This window comes from Stegastes partitus, unplaced genomic scaffold, assembly GCF_000690725.1.
Source record: "Stegastes partitus isolate 25-593 unplaced genomic scaffold, Stegastes_partitus-1.0.2 Scaffold1185, whole genome shotgun sequence".
NCBI classification, from domain to species: domain Eukaryota; kingdom Metazoa; phylum Chordata; class Actinopteri; family Pomacentridae; genus Stegastes; species Stegastes partitus.
In genome coordinates, this window is record NW_007578916.1 from 43778 (window position 1) to 62612 (window position 18835).

An 18835-nucleotide genomic window follows, 5' to 3' on the forward strand; every position below is an offset into this window, starting at 1 on the left:
GCCTGCTCTTTGTGCATTTTGGATTTAAGACAGATGGATTTAAGGTGGACTTGTGTTTCACTTACTGATCTTGTTGGTGGCGTCTCCTTTGAGTTTCTTCTCCTCCTCCCGTTTCTTCCTCCTCTTCTCCTGCTCTTCACGACTTTCATTCTCCTGATTGACAAAAATGATCAGAAATATATTGTTTGTTAAACAACTGCAACCCAAAACAGTACAAAGTACAAAATATGACACAGTGGCAAAAGGTGAAAAAACAAAAAATTTTATTTTCCTCCCACGTCTCAGCTTCATGTGACTGAACTGTGTTTCTTACTTTCTGATGTTTGAATGAAGCAAACAAGCAGTTTTGATCCTGAATCTGAATCATGAATATTAAGAGCGATATGATCACGGTGGTATTCTTATTTTATATCTTATACTGTTGCGGTCCCTTACTTACTTTTTATCTAATTATCTAATCCATTTATGTCACCTTGCACAAGCGTTTGTTGCCACTAATTTATTGTATATCTGAGTATCTTGACACAAAATTCTGTATGTGTCTTTCTGAGCATATGTAATTGATAACAATTGTATTTTTTTAATGTGCAAACAAATAAGTCTATCCATCCATCCATTATCTATACACACTTAATCCTCACTAGGGTCGTGGGGGGCTGGAGTCTATCCCAGCTGACTCAGGTTGAAGGCAGGGGACACCCTGGACAGGTCATCAGTCTATCACAGGGCTACACTTAGAGACAGACAACCAAGCACACTCACATTCACACCTACAGACAATTTAGAATCACCAATTCACCTCAACATAATTTTGGACTGTGGAAGGAAGCCAGAGAACCCAGAGAGAACCCACAGTGCACGAGCAGAACATGCAAACTCCACACAGAAAGATCCCGGGTGTCCTCATCGGGACGCGAACTGGCGACCTTTTGCTGTGAGGCAACAGTGCTACCAACTGCACCACCTTGCAGCCCGACAAATAAGTCAACAAGCCTAATTTGATACATGATTTCACAAGGGAATCTTGTACTCCACACAGGTGCCTTCAGCATGTTGATATTTTTTGTCAGTCATCCTGCCTTATGATTGGCTGCTGACCTTGATGGCTCGGAGGAACAGGTCTCTGAAAGTCTTGATGGTCCTGAATAGCTCATCGAGGGAGAAGCTGCTGCTGTCCTCACACAGGTAGACGGCTAGATCCACCCTCTTGTCCTCCACTGACGACAACAGCTGCTGCAGCTGCTCACACGCCTGCAGGCTCTCCTGACAGCACACCACAGAAGAAGAAGAAGAAGAGGAACATGTAAATACGACTCTAATAGCAGGTTCATTCCTTTAACAGTCTTTTAGACTAAAAGTCTGGTGTGTTTGTTAGAATACAACCTGCTAATGTCCAGATGAAGTACAAGTTAATAAAACATCATGCAGGGGTTGCAGTCTGCTGTGTCTCACCTGTATGGCGGACAGGTACTGCTCCTTCACATCCTCAGATGACGATAAAACTTTCTTCTCTGCGTTTTTCAGCTGTTTGGTCAGAGAGTTTGCTTCGGACTGAATCGACTCCATATTTGATCTGCAGAAAAAGGTAAACAGCTGACATGTTTACTTCGAAATGTTTTGACTGGAGTTTTCATGAATGATCTGCTAGCTGAGCCGCTTGTTAACAACGATTATATTCTTCATTGTCTCGACTTTTCAAAAACTGGACATACCACATAGAAAATAATATGCATCTTTCGTGGTTATACTGTGACGAGAATGACAGTTTGATGGAAAACCAGTAGGGACTGCACTGATTGAGTTATTTAGTATTTTCCAGAGTTTACTTCATTTACCCAGCAGCCTTCTCACAGATCTCCAGGTCACCAGGCAGGTTCAGCAGGTCAGGATGGTTCTCCTCCACCGCCTGATGATCACACAAACAGCAACAGCTGACTTATGGTCCCTCAGTACTGTACCAGTGTGACCAGTGTAACCAGTGTGAGATGTTTCCAGTGTACCTGCAGGATGTGGTGCAGCAGGGTGATTCTGGACTTGTTGGCTTTAGTTTCAGTCAGTTTGAGCAGAGTGCTGATCTTAAATCCTTCAGCGTTGCCCGTGTGAGTGCCCTGATACACAAAATCACACATAACATGACATCGCATTATCACTGATGACATCACATCAGGCTAAATCAGTTTGTCTGGAGGTGTCTTACATCTTATTATAGCAAAACACAAACAAGCTCCGCTAATGGCTTGACTGTCACATGATTCAGGCTCTACTCAACATAACCTGCTTATTTCTGCTCATTCTGACAATGAGCAAATTCAGACACATATGCACTGGAACTGTCAACAATTAATTGTTCATTAGGTGCTCTTAATTTATTTGATTGAAAACATTTTGAAAAATAACTGAGAAGATTAGGGATGTGTGGTGTAACTATCTGAAGGTGTACTGCAGATTCACTGTAGGATTCTGCGGTGGTGGTAGATGGAGCATCTTAATGTGTACTGAGATGACTTGAGATGAGTTTTTATTGGGCAACTGTTCGGATTAGTTAGCTGTCTGAGGTTCATGCTAATTCTAAACTACCAAGTTGAGAAGGTAAACAAGGCAGTGAACTTTCAGACGGCAGAGAGAAGCTGTAGCTGTTAAAGGTCATTACCTGCAGGACTCTATCTTCATGGTCACACATACATGGACAGCAGTGGGTGCAAAGTTAAAACAGTGGACTTGCATATGCTTGTATATAAACTACAAGCTGTGTACACTGACTTGTTTCCCCTGTGCACTAGAAAACATGATGGTGTCAGCAGAAGAGCTGCTTTGTTGGTTGTTTGCTCTGTATATCGATGGATAATGAAATGCACATCACACCACCTTAGAAGCCAAAAACTGATCTTCATTACACAGTTTTGGCGACACTTCTTGCCCTGGGTACAAAGACATGGTAGCAGTGGTAGTAAATGGCATCTGTATCTGTGGACATATGATCCAGCTGTTAGCAATGGCTGCTAACAAAACTGCAGTTCTTTGATTATGTAAAAAACGGGGTCACACTTGGTTTAAATTCATCATTGTGTCCAACACGTTAGGTCTGATTTCAGTCATGTTCAGTCACAGCTGTTGGCAGCGTTCAGTTCATTGTTGCCGAACAGTGAGACTGCAGTGGTTTCTGTTAAGCTCTGCTAAAACATCCACTGTATTTCATTCACTTGGAACACTTAATCAATTGTTAATTGCTTTTGTGGCTGACGATCGGTTAAGGAAATCCTACAGTAATCTGAGTCCAAGAATAAGAGAAAATGAAAGATTCTCACATAGTTGAGAAAGTTTCCAACGCTCAGGATGAGTTTACAGAAGCTGGGCAGTCGAGTGCTCTCCCTCACACCTGAACACACAACACAACACAGTTTAACACCAAAGAATTTCCATTCATCTGTAGCTAAAAGACAAAGTGAACTTCTACAAAATGCATGTGATTGATTCCTTACAGGCACAAGCACAAACTCTGGTTGTAAATGATGTCACCAGAACAAGATGGCAGCTCTCATTTCTGCCATATTCTGGTTTTATTTCTGTATGGTGGGAGGAAATTGCTAAGATGCCATCTTTTTTATACAGTTTACAGATTATGTACAGGCCTTGTTCTCTTCGCACCATTTGTTCGGCTTTACAGTGTGTATAAACTTATTTCTTTCAATGTGCATTTCCACTTGCAGCTGTTTTATGTTACAGCTCAGTGATGCTTTACTTGAGTTAAGTGTGCATGTACTTTGTATGTTTTATGTGCGTATTTAGTGTATTTATTGTGTATACGGACTCTGGCAGGCTCGGTCCAGCAGTTCGGCTTTGGGCTTCAGAGTCTCCAACACACAGCTGCTCTCCTCACACAGTTGCATACACTCAATCCTCAGAGAGTAGCTACAACACACACACAGAATACGAGTGAATATACCTTTGATATAGTGGTTAGTGACTGATTATTTACAGATTATCAGATTCAATATTCAGCATTTTTACAATTATCTTGTACTGGTATTTATTTATTTTTTGTTACTGATTCCCAAATAAAATAACTACATTCAATGTGCTACTTTGGCTCTCATGCAGATCTGCAGTTACCACTCTGTGCATTCGACCAATGTCCTGTCTACTGCTGGACACCACTGGACATCTGCCAATCAGAACTAAAGAATAAATGTTTGGAAGTTGTCTTGTAATTAAACATGTAAAACAGAAATAATCAAGAATATTTCAACAAACTTTTGTGTTGTTCTAAATTCTGCTACCAAGTTTTTCATTTTAGCCGCTGAAAAATATTGGTTCTAAATATCAAATGATGTCGTGGATTACCAGTAACCCCTATAAACTCTGTAAACACCACACTGGTCATCTCCTAATTTGTAGCAGGTAGCAGTGTCTAAGTCTCAGATGTCCTCGCACCTGGGGACGTCCAGCAGCTGCAGGTAAAACTGATCCACTGATGCCAACTTGTCCCTGTCTGCAAGGTGAGACTTCAGGTTCTCTACCTGAGGATGAACAAGTAAGACAGGTAAAGGACAGGTGATTCTGCTCATGAACAGATAGGGCAGAAACAGAACAGATAAGACAAGTAGAGAACAGGTAAGGGAGGTCAATTATAAGTGGGACAAAAAAAGGACTGATAAGTTACGGGTTAGACAGGTAAAGGACAAGTGGTGCACGAGAAAGTAGGGGTAAGTCATTATGAAGAGGAGACAGAGAGAAGGTGTACAGTTGGAGGACAGGTGACCGCAACTTTGACCTCGTGTTTTTCTGGAAGCAGTTTGATCAGCTGTTTCAGGACCTCTACGTCAAACTTGGACCTGTCTCCTCTCCGGATCAGAGACACAAAGTCCTCATGGGAACTGCAAGAGAAACACATGGTACAGTTGAAAGACAAGACAAGAGAGCTAAGTATACGACAAACAAGAGAACAGGAGCAGTGCAAGTAAGGCAGCTAAAGATGATGAGTTTATGGATGGGTGAAGGACAGGAGGGACAGATGGGACAGGTGTTGTTAAGGTGAGGAAGGTTTAACACAACAAACATTTAGTAAAACATGAAATACAGGTGAGCAAAAAGCAGGACAGGTGAGACAGATTAAATAAAACTGAGGCAAGTAAAAAAGCAGGTGCGAGATAGGTTAGATAGAAGACAGTTGGACCATCTGGGATAGTTTAAGAGCAGGTAGGACAGGTAAGAACAGAGGACAGATGAAAGTGTTGACACCAGACAGGCCAGACGCAGGTGAAGGACAGGTGAGACAAATCAGTCTTAGGACTGAAGGTGATGTCACTGTAGAAGTGTGTTTCTATTGGCTGGAAGATTCACCATTTGAACTGCTTGAGGAAGATGTTGAGGTTGAGGCTTTTCTTGGCATCAATGAAGGAAATCTGTGGATAGAGACACAAAGAAGCAATTGGATTCACTCATCATTGACAACATATCATTTTGCCTTCAACACTAAGCTGACTGTAAGGTGAGGGGTGAGTGTAAAAACTGTGGCACCTCTTTGGGCTCTGTCTTGGCTTTGGTTCTTGTCTTGGTCTCCGTAGGAGGAAGACTGAAGAGCTGCTCGATGCTGCAGTAATCTGGTTCCACTGAGCCTGAAGACATTGACGTCCACAAGGACTGATGAGCTGCAGACAGACAGAGAGGTGGACATAAACCAACTCTGATCCACATCACACCAGAGTCCTGGGCAAGCCCAACACAGTACACAATTCCTCTGAACACTGACCTGTTACCGCTCTGGACGGCAGTTTCTGCCAGTTGAGCTTCTTCATTCGGAGGGTGGGGCAGGGGACAGTGCTTGTGGGTGGGGCGGCGCTGTAATATGACCTGCCAAGACCTTGAACTGCCTCGGCTACGATGATGCCACCTGGAGGAGGTGGAGGGGGAGGAACACCCATCCCAGGAGGAGGTGGAGGGGGTGGAGGAGGAGCTCCTACACCAGGTAATGGAGGTGGAGGAGGTGGGGGAGGAACTCCTCCACCAGGTAATGGAGGTGGAGGCGGTGGGGGAGGAGCTCCTACACCAGGCAATGGAGGTGGAGGAGGAGGGGGAGGCGCTACCACACCAGGTAAGGGTGGGGGTGGAGGGGGAGGAGGTGGAGGTGGAGCACCAGGTGTGGCAGTGGAAGCCTCCCGAGTAGGTGCTGATAAAGTTGTGAAAGCGTCTATAATAAGTGCCTCTGATTGGCCAGTAGGACTGTCTGGAAGACGAGTCTGTACCGCTCTGTCGACGGTTCGGATCCTGTGACTGGCTGAGAGGGACTTTTGAGGGAGGAGCCTCTCCAGCAGACAGGTGACAGAATCTAATTCAGCTACAAGACATTCAAACACACCAGTTAAATTCACTCTTATTACACTGGTCCCAGTTAGAAACTACAATATGAAAAGATATGGTTAGAAAGTAATGAGTCTTCTACAAAGAATGGAATTAGATCTGCAGAAATGAGCCCACCCAAGTCAGTTGGACAGAGTATAATGTGAACTTCATCTGATTTGTGTCCCAGATGAAGGCCTGCACTCTGACAACAACATCCTGACGATTAATCTACTGTTAGAGTCTTACTCCAGACTTACCTTCCTGTGCCAGCAGGGTGGCTTTTTCAGTTAGCAGCTCCAGCGCCAGCCAGACCTGAGCTCTGCTTGGATCCACCAACAACAAAGCTTGAAGGATGGAAAGCAGCTGAACAGAGGACGGACTACGAGATACCTGGAGAGTGAGGGGAGGACAGTTAGGGAGATAGAAGAAAAATGTCTCCCGTTATCCAATTCAAACTCACAGCAGAGAACAACCACTAACAACAGAAAAAGAGGGCGGTAAAGATGGAAACAGGGTTGGCAGAGATAAATGCTGACTTTGTAAAGGCTGGAGACTACACATGGAGGTGCTGGTGGTAAAGCTGGAGGCAAAGGTATTTATTATTGAGATGTTAATGAGTCAATGGTAAAGGTGGAGAACATAAATGAGAGAGATTAATGTTTTGAAGGTGTCACACAGATGTAACTGCGGAAAGATGGAGGTGATAACGTGAGTTCCATGAAGGTGATGAACTAAATGAAGATGTTGGGATTGAATGTGGTGTTAAAAGTGGTGTATACGAGAAATATGCTGAAGGTGAATGTGGAGGTGTTAAGGGTGGAGATAAGTTGTGGGTACATTGGTGAAAAGGGAGGTGAACCTGTGTGTAAGTGGAGGTTTTGAATGTGGTGTTTGAGGCAGAGAAGATGTTGGAGTAGAACATGGAGATTTTGCAAGATTATGTATTGATGTCAAGACAGTGTTTAAGGTTCAAGAAGGTAAAGCATAGCAAAGGTGTTAGGATTGAAAGAGTTATTGTTTTGAAAGTGGAGGTGCTAATGTTGAAGGTGGAGTTAAATATAGAATGAGTGAAGGTGTTGAGGTCCATCTGCAGGTACTGAAGTGACAGAAGATAATGTATGAGGTGGAGGTGCTGCAGGAGTAGATGCAGAGTTTTTCTGCAGGTGTATCAGAGGAAATTCAGTGTGGTAAAGAATGAGGTGAGGACATTTGGGCTAGACACAAACATCTTACAGGTGGAGTAGAGTTAAAGGTGTAGTTACCTTGGTGAAGAGTGAGGTGAAGACCTGCTGGTGGCTGCTCATGTTGATGCCTCCGTATAGCCGCTCCATCTCTTCGTCATCCATCGTCAGGGAGTCCTCAAACACATCACACTGAATGTTGAGGTCCTCGTCCTCAGTCTCCCTGGAGACAGAGAAGACAGAGATGTCACCAACTGATGGAAATCTATTGATTGTTGATTAAAGTTAAGGTAAAACCAGTACCTCAGTCTGGGCAGCAGATCCAGCAGCTGCAGGCCTGAAACAACATCACAGTGATAACACCTCCTTCAAAAACACATCATCAATTGAATTTCCCTTCTGGGATGAATAAAGTATTTTTCATTTCATTTTTCATTTCATTTCATTTCATTTCATCAATTTGAATTTGATTCCACTGTTTCCACAGCAACAGAACAAAAGTATTTAAATTTTATTAGATTTTTACCAACATCAGCAACTGTTTAATAACCATCCAATAACAACTATACCGTGCAACCACTTACAATATACCAACACCATTTATCACCCAACAGAATGAATACAATAACCAATAATGACATATCGGTCAATATTAAGCTTCTATACAAAACCCTGGATAAATATTCACTTACATTTTGTAATTTTTTAATATTTGTGACAATTAATGTTCAAGTTAGGACAGTGCACACTTCGAACAGTATAAAAAATAATTTGTGACTAGTTTCTGGTGAATAAACTGCTAATAAAAAACAATCTTTGACAAGCGTAGCAACTGGACTTGCTTGAATTCCTTTAAGACGTTTCACCTCTCATCCAAGAGGCTTCGCCAGTTCTGACTGGCTAGTTGGGAGTTCCAGATACTTATATCCTAACCAATATTATATCCTCCCAACTAGTCAGTGAGAACTGATGAAGCCTCTTGGATGAGAGGTGAAACGTCTTCAAGGAACTCAAGCAAGTCCAGTTGCTACAATTAATCTACCAGAATAACCATGACCTGGATGACTGAGAACCTTCACAGACATACTGCACTTCAGTCTTCGTTTTTCATTGTCTGATGTTTATACCAATACTGATACATCTGTTATTAGCTAATTCTTATCTCAACTATCAACTTCCTTTTACCAAGTGGTAGAAGCACCACCATCTTTCATCCATGTAGCAACGCTTTGCGATACCACAATAATAACAACCAGCCGTAACTGCAATCACTATAGTGATATGGCACCCGTTACTACTACTACTACTGCTGCTACTGATGCTTTTTGTCTTATTTCTGTAAACAATGGGGGAATTACTTTTATTGTCATTTCTTGACTAAGTTTTTTCAGTACAATTAGTGTTGTATTGATCAATTTGTCGTACCAATGAACTCCTGTCGCAGTCGGTCCCTCTTCCTCAGGTCTTCTTTCCCCAGCACAAGCACATTGACCATGCTCATCAGCGTCACCATGTACGGGACGTTATCTGTGCCGTGAAGCTCGTTCATGATCAGGCTGAAGCGATACTGCTGTTTCTTTAGGCTCTGAACACAAACACAGGAAACACAGCCACTCAGAGACGTTTCTGTACTCACCAAAACCCAGTCATGCATTATTTTTCAGCTACGTTTTCAACTTTAAATGTAAAGAAAGATTCAAGTTTGTTTTCTTTTTCTTCAGGTGACTTTACACTTCATACTTATGAAGGAAAATTACTTTCCTTATTTAGAGTTAATCTTTTAGAGAAGATATTGAACCCTGATTGACCTTTTGGGTCAATGTAGTGCTTGTAACAAATGTGCGCTCTGTAACCTCTATAGATTCTTAACCTCATGTAAACCTCATGGCAGAAAGATGGGCCAGAACAGTCTGAACCTCCCAAGGCCAGATGATACCCAGGCGCCGACTTATCTTGGTTTCCCTTTCTCCCATAAGTCTGGATATGACTCCCACTGAAGGAAGGATATAAGACGTAAAGTGTGAGAGGGATCTTTAGAATTGATGCTGCCATTGCATGCGTGAACTGCTGTTGTGTTGGTGTCACTTCTCCTGACGCATCAGTAAACCTTATTTCAACCTGCCCTGACGTCCTTATTATACTAACAATAAGGAATTTAAGAAAATGACTCCGAAGTTTACACAAGAAAACATGATGCTCAATAATGAAGGGGAATGAATGGTGAAAATGTTTTCCAGAGAACTGCAGTTAGAAAACACCTCAGGATTTTTGTGTTTGAAAGGATTTGTTTAATCATGCTTTCTCTGCACAGTTTACAAGAAAGCAGACAGCTATTGTTTGGAAAAGGTAACCGATAGCTGGGAAAGTTCGAGCCAACATGAAGACCATGAAGGATTGTAAGACATCCTGTCTCTGCACTGGTTTCAGAGCAGGTTACAACAAGCCTGAGCAAAGTCAACGGTCACAGCACGCCACATATCAGAAACTGATCTGAGGTGTTTGTTCTGAGTCTTATCTGTGGCCAAGCCCTGATGTTATGCACTCACTGAAAAGTGAACAAAAACAAAGTTTCACAACTCAAAATGGACAGCTTGTCTTCACAGAATTTTTCTGCCATGTCACAGTTGTCATGTTTAACTGAAACACTATTTACACTCGTGTTACAGATGCATAAATACATATTTTCTTTGATAGGTATATGATGGTCTTCACTAGAGAGTAAAAAACAAAACTGCCACAAAACAGCCAGACTTGAGAGCAGGTATATTGGGACACAGCTTGAAACCGACAGTGCATTGAGTTGGACATTTTCGGCAAAATTAAGCTTGCGGTAAAATACATTTTTAAAACTGTGAAACATTTTTAAGATTCCTCCTGGATGTGCAGACCAAGTAAGTGACATTATAATCAAGCACATCTGAACACATTGTTGAGCAAACCTAATGTAAAATGTGCACCATATGTAAAAATGGAAACAAATATGATGCTATTTGGACCAGAATTTGTCACCAGGTGAAAAACTGGGAAACAGCCAGCCAGTAACATGTGGCTTTAGCAATAGCTGATAGGTGATAGCTTTTGTGGTGGGCCACATTTTTCTCCACACATTTAGTTTAATCATGTCAAATAGTGAAAACACACAGTAAAACATAGATTTGGTGTAAACAATAACAAAAACAACAGGATTATTATTATAAAAGATCATTAGTGTACATTTTATGAAGACAAGAGTTAATGTCACTGTCCTTATTGATGAGAAGGCTGATTTGTTTCACTTAATTAAAAAATAAGATAGCCAGATATAAATATGTTACACTAACAATGCAACTACAAGAGGAGTGAAGGAAACAAGTATGCAAATGTGGAAAAAGGGGGTAATCGACTAAAAGCTGGTACCTTATAGCTGTCCAGGGCGTCCAACACTAGAAGGTGTCCCTGAGGGTCAAACAGAGTGAGAGCTGCCAGCAGCTCAAACACCTGCATCTTCACCATGACGTTGGACGTGTCCAGAGCTGAGGAGACACACATGAAGGGGGGACATCAGAGAGGAAAGCTGCTCATGAAGCTGCTGGACGGGAAAGAGAACCACGACTAACCCACTATCCACGATGCACCCACAACCGGACAGCTGCTGCAAGAGAAGGACTTCCAGTATATCTTGTTCACCGTGAAGATAAACAGGAGTGAGAGATCAACTGGCAGACTGAAGCTGCTTGTATTGTGATGATACCAGCTTGTCACGATGAAGAAGGAGCTGAGGTGTAAAACAAAGCACTTACTTTAACAGTTAATTTACTTTTCCATCCCTACCAGATCATGAGCTCTGTATAGTGACTGAAAGAAGGAGACTGAGGATGCCGGTGGTCAAAACGACTTTCCTCCATGGGGTCTGTTGACTCTCATTCAGGGCGTGAGATGAGCTCAGGCATTGAGGAAAAGCTCAGAATAGAACTGCTGCAAGGATGCCTTGATAGAAGGTATTTGGAGAAGTGCAACCTCAGAGGAGACTGCTGGGCAGACCCAGACAACATAGGGTTACCAGGTTATGACCCTTCTAGATAAACTTGGGATCCCCCAGGAGGAACTGAAAGTAGAGGCGAGGGGTTCAAACACTCTAGCTGCTTTGCCTAGTGTATTTCCTAGCAGGCTCCAAGCTGCTGCTGCTGGTGAGGGGAATGTTTATTGGACACTTTGGGACCCTTAATACCAACAGTCCTGGTCGGAATGCAATAGTCTGCCTAAGTGTTGCTGCTGACCATGTGCATCCCTCTATGGCCACAGTTTAGGGTCTTCCAATGGCTACTTCGAACAGGATAATGCACCATGTCATAAAGCGTAAGTCAAACTGGTTTCATGAAGAAGTTCAATGGACTTCAGTGACCTCCCCAGTCAGCAGATCTGGATCCAGTAAAACCCCTTTGATATTTGGTAGAATGGGGAAGGTTTCTAACTTCTCATCAACAAGTGAGAGCAAAGAGAGGCTGGCCCAGTGTTAGAATGCTGTTCCTAATAAAGTGCGTATGCTGTGCTGAGTGTGTTTTCTCGTGTATGACAGGACATGTAGGCAGGAAGTGGGATAGATAAAGTTTAGGACAAGACCTTACTGAAAGTTGAAGAAAAGTTTACAGAAGTGTGGATGAAACCAGCTTTGGCTTGCTTGAGAGCGAGTGCCTACTTGTAGCTGATGCTGTGAAAGCAGGAAAAAAAACAAATGAAGCAAGCTGAGGTTTAACCTCTGACAGCAACCACCTGTGGTAGTGTTGGAATCTGAACAGTTCTACCCAAACATTGTTGGATTTTCCAGGAGTTTAGAGTTTAGTCCTGTATTTCAGGTCTGTGATCACCTGTTTCAGTAGAACCTACTCCCAACCAACTGCTCTTATTCATAGATTGTATATGGAAGTGCTAACTGTTACACCCCAAAGCAAGAGTCAGTGTAGCAAACAGAACTCATTTCAGTATAAAGCATCTTCATGCAGCCCCTGCAATCATGAGGGAAGCATGGTCAAATCTGTAGTCATCTGTCCAAACTGTGGTCCCAGATCTCACTGTGAGACAACCAAAAGCCAGACACACTCAGAAATGTAGGACCTTATATGACGTGAAATGGCACCGAAACTGCTGGCAGGAGAGACACACTGTTTGTTAAATAAGGTGAAGAGAAAAGGAAAGAACATGTATAAACACAAAACATAAAAATGGAGGCGAAAGGAAAAAAAAAAACTTCTGTGTGACCCTGCCAATGCAGAAAATGTTGCAGGGCTGCATTTTAATGACATGCTCATCGTGGCTGCAGATCTGATGGTTTGATTAACAGAATGAGAATGTAAACATAAAAATAAAGCCAATTCCACTGTCTTTTTCCCATCCACACCTACATCACACCACGCCTACTTCAAAAGCCACAGTCTCCTCAAATCTGGCAGGGACTTGGAGAAGCTAAAGACAGCTTAAAAAACAGCTTCAGATTTGTGTTTCCACCAGTAAAACAAGTCAAGATTCTACTTGTGAATAAGGTTTAAGTTTTGAAAATTACAAAGGTGCAGGTTAAATGCAAAAGCATTAAAACAAACATTTTTTTCCTAAAATGTCTAAATGTGACATTAAGTTTTATGGCAGAACCAGAAGCTAACTCCACTGAGAAAATCTTTGTTTTAGGTTAACAAAAGAAACTGCGATACTGAAGATGGAAACTTGAGGACTTCTGAAATCTACCAGTTGTAGTTTATTTCAGCCACTTCTGTTGTAGAGATTCAGGGAACTAAAGAGTAAAACTAAACAGTGTAAATTGGGGCAAAAAAACAAGCTTGCTGCAGCTTTCCAGAAAAGCACATTTTTACATGGATCATTGTAACCTGGAGCCTGTTCAGACCTGATACAGACATTTTGCTAAATGCATTAGGGATCCCCATTCAGAGATAGTTGCTGTCTGACCTAATCACCAACATATTCATTCAAACACGCTGGTTGTTTCCCTGAGTCTCAACAATGGAGGTAAAGAGTGCAAAGTTAGCGTGACGCATAGATACACAATAGACACATAACTGGGAAACACAGCAGGCGGAAATACACAACAATGACTTTTTACTCCAGTGATGGAATCTGGCCACTGTTGTTTGTTTTCATAGCCTCAAAAGCTTCCTGAAGCAATAAGCGCAGATTGGGCTTTTGGGAAAGGAGCTTCAAAGAGACAGAGCTACACTGAAGCACCAGGATCAGACAAATAAGGAATTTTAACTGTTACAGAACAAAACTTCAGACCTACAGAACATAAATATCCTGATCTTCTGTCAGGATCTGCTGGGATCTAGTGATTCCTTCATGAATCTGTGTTTATCATCCCTCCACCTACCATGGGTCAGGGTCCTGACGTAGCCCTCATTGTCCAGGATGAAGTGCAGTCCTGCAGACGAGTTCATGACGGCTCGGATGCAGGAGACGCAGGTCAGCTGCAGCAGAGCGTCGGCGATGCGAGCGCAGCCACGACCCGACAGACGCTCCAGTGCCTCCATCAGCAGGTCTAGACCATGCAGCTCCAGGAACTGCACCATCCAGGACTGATCGCTGGCCTCCAACCGCCGCCGCAGACCTGAGTAGTTCACCACCGTGGGAACCTGAAGGAAGCAAGCAGTTTTCAGTTACTGTGTGATCAATAAATCAGAGTTATTGACATACACAGGACCTCTGAAAGACTCATTCTTCCCAAAAACATAGCTTCTTTTTGGTTGTAGTCTCATGCAGCTCCCAGCAGTCGTACCTGTAGAAGTCGGATGCAGAGTTCAGGGTCTGCATTCTCCAAATTTGCCTCCAGTGTGGCATCCGGGTCTGCAGAGGTGGTAGTGGTCATGCGGTCCTTCACTGCCTCCCATTTGGTTTTGGCTGCCATGATGACAGGAATCTGCATAGAGATAAGATCCATGTTTTAATTTGTTTTGTTTCCTTTGAACTGTGGGGGGGTTAAAACCAAGTCAAATAAGACATCTTGGTCTCAGGTTTTGACAAACAGCAGGTTTAGCCCTTTTTCCTAAAACACAACTTGGCTGATTATTTTTCTGACCAACAACTCATAATTTCAGCTGTGGTGGGTTCAATAGTTTTGATTACTTTAACCCAGTAACAGTTTTAATCCAAACATCCATCCATCCATCCATCCATCCATCCATCCACCCATCCATCCATCCATCCATTATCTCTACACTGTTTACAAATTTAAATCCATGTGTAAATTAAATAGGTTACACAATATACATAAATATAAACAGTAGAACCGTAACTCTTCTGTGGAATTTTTATTTAGGTGGTTTCTATTTACTTCAGGAGTTTTTGTCCTTCTGTTCGCTGACAAATAAATTTCGTATCCTCATTTTTCTCTTTCCGATTATGACTGAATGATTCTTGCTTTCCACGGAGCTGCAGATTGTGTAAAACTGAGGGATGTTATGAAATACGTATATCTATCACGTCCTGTTTTAAACAGTAAAATGTGACTGCTGCAGGATTTTTCTTGACCAATCAGTTATGATTAGATGTTCAGTGTTTTAGTGTTGAGTCACTGCAGTCCTGTGACTGTTAAATCAATGTGTGGTACGTGGAGTGTGTGAGTGGTTTGTGGTATTCCACAATATGAATGAGTCTTTGTGTCGAGTCCAGACAGCTGAACTGTGCTCCAGCTTCAGTTTGTTGGTACTTATCTATCATTCATTCAGTCTGTTTGCTTCTGCATTATTTTGGGCCCAAAGCCAACAGCAGCAGATTTGAGGTCAGATCAGAGTGTCATGCTACAACACCATCCCTGACATCATCAGCGATTTAAAACAACTGTGAGTTTGATCAGTAGCAGGAAATGACAGGAAATACATAAAGAAGGCAGAGCGGCAACGATTACTTGATTACCTGTCAACTGTTAAATTAATCAACAACTATTTAGACAATCGATTAATTGTTCTGAGTATATTTTTAAGTAAGAAAAACGTTTCTAAAAAATCTTCTGATTACATCTTCCTAAATGTGAACACTTCCTGGTTTCATTCTTCCTCTATGACAATAAGGTGAATATCTCAGGGTTGTGGAGAAAACAAGACATTTTTATCGACTAAACAACAAATAAAGAAAATATTTAACAAACTGATCGACAATTAAAATAACAAGTTATTAGCTGCAGCCCTTGAAGAATAACTAGTTCAGAGTTTGTGTTCAATGCATAGAAAACCATTTAATGCAACAAGTGAATGCTGAATGCACCCTCAGAAAATGCCAAAAGCACCAGTCGGTATCATGCAGTACAGCACAGACTGAAGAACGACCAAAAAAATGAAAGAATTACAACAAAAACGGAAACAGAGTAGCTTCATGAAAGAGAATTCACTGCAGGACTGTTATTTTATCCAAGTGTTCCTGATAAACTGACCCCTGGCTGTAAATATGAGCACAAAGAGCAGTGCACTGCTCTACAGCACCGGAGGGAAAATGTTCTGTCGACTAATCGCTCCACGAGGTTGTCAGTGAAACTTCCAGGTAAATGTGGGAGAGGCTGGATGTGGTCAAAGAGGAGGAGGTGTATATCTGCTGGGAAAAGGAAGGAATTCAGTGTTGCATCTCTCCGGTGTGACGACAGACTGGGTGTAGAAATTCCTTCATGCCAGATGAGGTGAAGCAGAGTTTTCTGTTGAATCAGTTCAGACTGATTCAGACAGGAAACAAGCTGAATAAAAACGATTTCTGTGAAGCTCTATGTGTTTGTGAATTATAGGAAACTTTCTCATTCGAGTTCTGTACTTCTATTTACAGTATATGCCGTATACCTGTATGCATGTCTTAATGTTGGAGGACTGCAGTTAAATCATAATTAAACTGAGGTCTTGGGCACAAAACTTCAAAAAGCAACATTTTATTTGATCTGACTTTTAGTTCAAGTCCCAATGATAGGGCACATAGCATAAGTGATAGTTGAACATTTTTAAAAATAAAAAATGCACTGAAAGGTCTGCACCTTACTTTTCGTTGCACTCGTTGCAATGACAACAAAACGAATCTGAATCTTTCAATATATTCGATAAATAGCACAACAAAATCTGTCTGTAAGGAGACGTATGAGAAATGTAACAAACACTTGTTGAACAAGGAGCTGTTTATTACAAACATCTTGTAAAAACTAACAGTCAAATTCAGCAGTCCTGCACTAAATCCTCTTTCATATCGGTTTAAAGTTCAGCTTGTGTTGAAATGGTTTCTGCCTAACTGCACTGCATTAAACAGACATATTTCTGTCATTTAATTTGTTAGCGATACTGTGACTTTTAGATGGGATCACATAACATTAGGCATGCAGACAAAGAAATGATAAAAACCAGGTGATAGTGTAAGAGGGCCTGAAGAATAAGTATGGAGCTAATGTGCAATAAAAACTAAGAAGACTGCTGAAAAAAGAAATCTGTCTGCAAACTGTTGCGTCTGCAGTGAAAAACATAGATTTTTGCCAATCGCTGTCAATATGAAACAAGCAGCAGGCAACAGTCTGCTCTGACATGATGTAATGAAGCTTGGATAATTAGTGTTTAAAAGGCAATACATACTAAATATTATATATTGTGTGTGCAAACGTCCAAAAAAAAGTCTATGTTGGATTGTGTTAACAGTAAAAATAAAGCACAAAAACACAGTTGAATTATTATCCATTTCTGCAATTACTGAGATATGAATACTACTTTTACACTTAAAAAACCTGACAAAAATGGACCACATTTAATGATCATGTTGTGAAAACCCCATGTTAACTTATGGACTGATGAATTGATTGATTGATTTCAGTACAGTTGCCTGATCTGTTTTGGATTAAGAAATAAAATGTAAGAGTCAAAGCTAAAATCACCATAAACTGAAGGATTGTTTCACAATCTCTGCCTGGAAGCACTAAAAATGTGACTTTTCTTCAGTCACTGACACACCCACCGGACTGGCACCGCGCCCAGCAGAGCGCTCGCGTCCTGTGTCCACCAAACCAGACTCCCTTTAAATCCCACCGAATTTAGTGTCTCTGTATGCTGCAGCAAAAGCACACACAGAGTGGAAGGCTTCTTTAAATACCGTCGAAAAATGCCGTTGTCTAGTAAATTCGGCAGAATAAAGATTTATTAAAACACCTCTTATTTCACTGAAACGCCAATGATTTTATGTTGACGAGTTAACTGACAGGCTGGTGTATTTGAGAGAAATCAGACGCTAATGTAGCAAGAAAACAGATACTTCCTGACTTATACATAGACTAAAGTCATGCCGAGTGAATGTGCGGTATAGAGGGGTTCAGAAAGTCTTTAGCTGAGTTGAATACAGAAGTTTACTGTGCCGAAGAGCAGGTAAACTTAAAAATCACAGTTTTTCAAACGAAGTTCGGCAGCGAAAGTAGCACTGCGGGACTGATGTTTCACAGGCACATAAAACTACATGAAAAGTTCCAGCTGTTAAATAACAATAAGTTTTACTGTTAAAAAAAAAAACAAAAGTTATTTCTACACACAGTTTCGCATTTCATGTTGGATAAAGAACAGAACAAGTCGGACCCAGCCGGGGGGCGGCTCGCTTGTACCCTTACCGTAGTGTCCGGAGGGCGGCCGGACTCTGCGGCTCCCAGAATCTGAATATTTCTCTGTAGCGGCAGCAGGGAGTCGCTGCAAGCTGAGCAACGGTTTGTGTCTGCGGAGAACAACCGCCGTAGTCCTCGAACACGTCCGCCTGGTGGGCGGGGTCAGAGGTCACCGGTACCAGCCGCCGCCTCTGGGCGCGAGCGTGTGCGCGAGCGTGTGCGCGGGCTATGACTGTAACCATAGTAACGTGTTTACTATGAAGGGAGCTGACTAATATCACAAATAGTTAAGTTTTTCCTTTATTTTGCTGTTTTCTGCAGCAAACCTGAACACATCACAGCGATAAGACATCACACAAAGAATTATGTAGTGAGGAGAAGTGTAAACACAAGGAAAAATCAGTTTTAAATGTAAGATTCTTCACCTTTTGCTTTGATGGCTATGTAATTAATGTTTCAGCATCCATCCATCCATCCATTATCTATACACTGTTTAATCCTCACTAGGGTTACGGGGGTCTATCCCAGCTGATTTAAGGTGAAGGCAGGAGACACCTGGACAGGTCACCAGTCTATCACAGGGCTACACTTAGAGACAGACAACCAAGCACACTCACATTCACACCTACGGATAATTTAGAATCACCAATTAACCTCAACATGTTTTTGGACTGTGGGAGGAAGCCGGAGAACCTGGAGAGAGCCCACGCTGCACCAGCAGAACATGCAAACTCCA

General features: G+C 42.0%; 1 protein-coding gene across 1 annotated transcript in view; it reads right to left on the reverse strand.

Annotated features, from left to right (window-relative positions):
- Window positions 1–18204, reverse strand: part of LOC103368654 (inverted formin-2-like) — a 21571-nt gene extending 3367 nt beyond the window's left edge. Inside the window, exons 1-20 of the mRNA XM_008297081.1 lie at window positions 18109–18204; window positions 14278–14418; window positions 13873–14134; window positions 10917–11032; window positions 8946–9105; window positions 7824–7857; window positions 7602–7743; window positions 6597–6729; window positions 5750–6334; window positions 5518–5648; window positions 5341–5402; window positions 4772–4874; window positions 4432–4517; window positions 3809–3909; window positions 3306–3376; window positions 2001–2108; window positions 1836–1906; window positions 1453–1573; window positions 1099–1263; window positions 66–153 (exon numbers count right to left, since the gene is read on the reverse strand). Of these exons, the coding sequence (XP_008295303.1) occupies window positions 66–153; window positions 1099–1263; window positions 1453–1573; window positions 1836–1906; window positions 2001–2108; window positions 3306–3376; window positions 3809–3909; window positions 4432–4517; window positions 4772–4874; window positions 5341–5402; window positions 5518–5648; window positions 5750–6334; window positions 6597–6729; window positions 7602–7743; window positions 7824–7857; window positions 8946–9105; window positions 10917–11032; window positions 13873–14134; window positions 14278–14406 (2668 nt within the window). The 5' untranslated portion in view covers window positions 14407–14418; window positions 18109–18204. The remainder of the gene's footprint in view (window positions 1–65; window positions 154–1098; window positions 1264–1452; window positions 1574–1835; window positions 1907–2000; window positions 2109–3305; window positions 3377–3808; window positions 3910–4431; window positions 4518–4771; window positions 4875–5340; window positions 5403–5517; window positions 5649–5749; window positions 6335–6596; window positions 6730–7601; window positions 7744–7823; window positions 7858–8945; window positions 9106–10916; window positions 11033–13872; window positions 14135–14277; window positions 14419–18108) is intronic.
- Window positions 18205–18835: the final 631 nt, after the last annotated feature.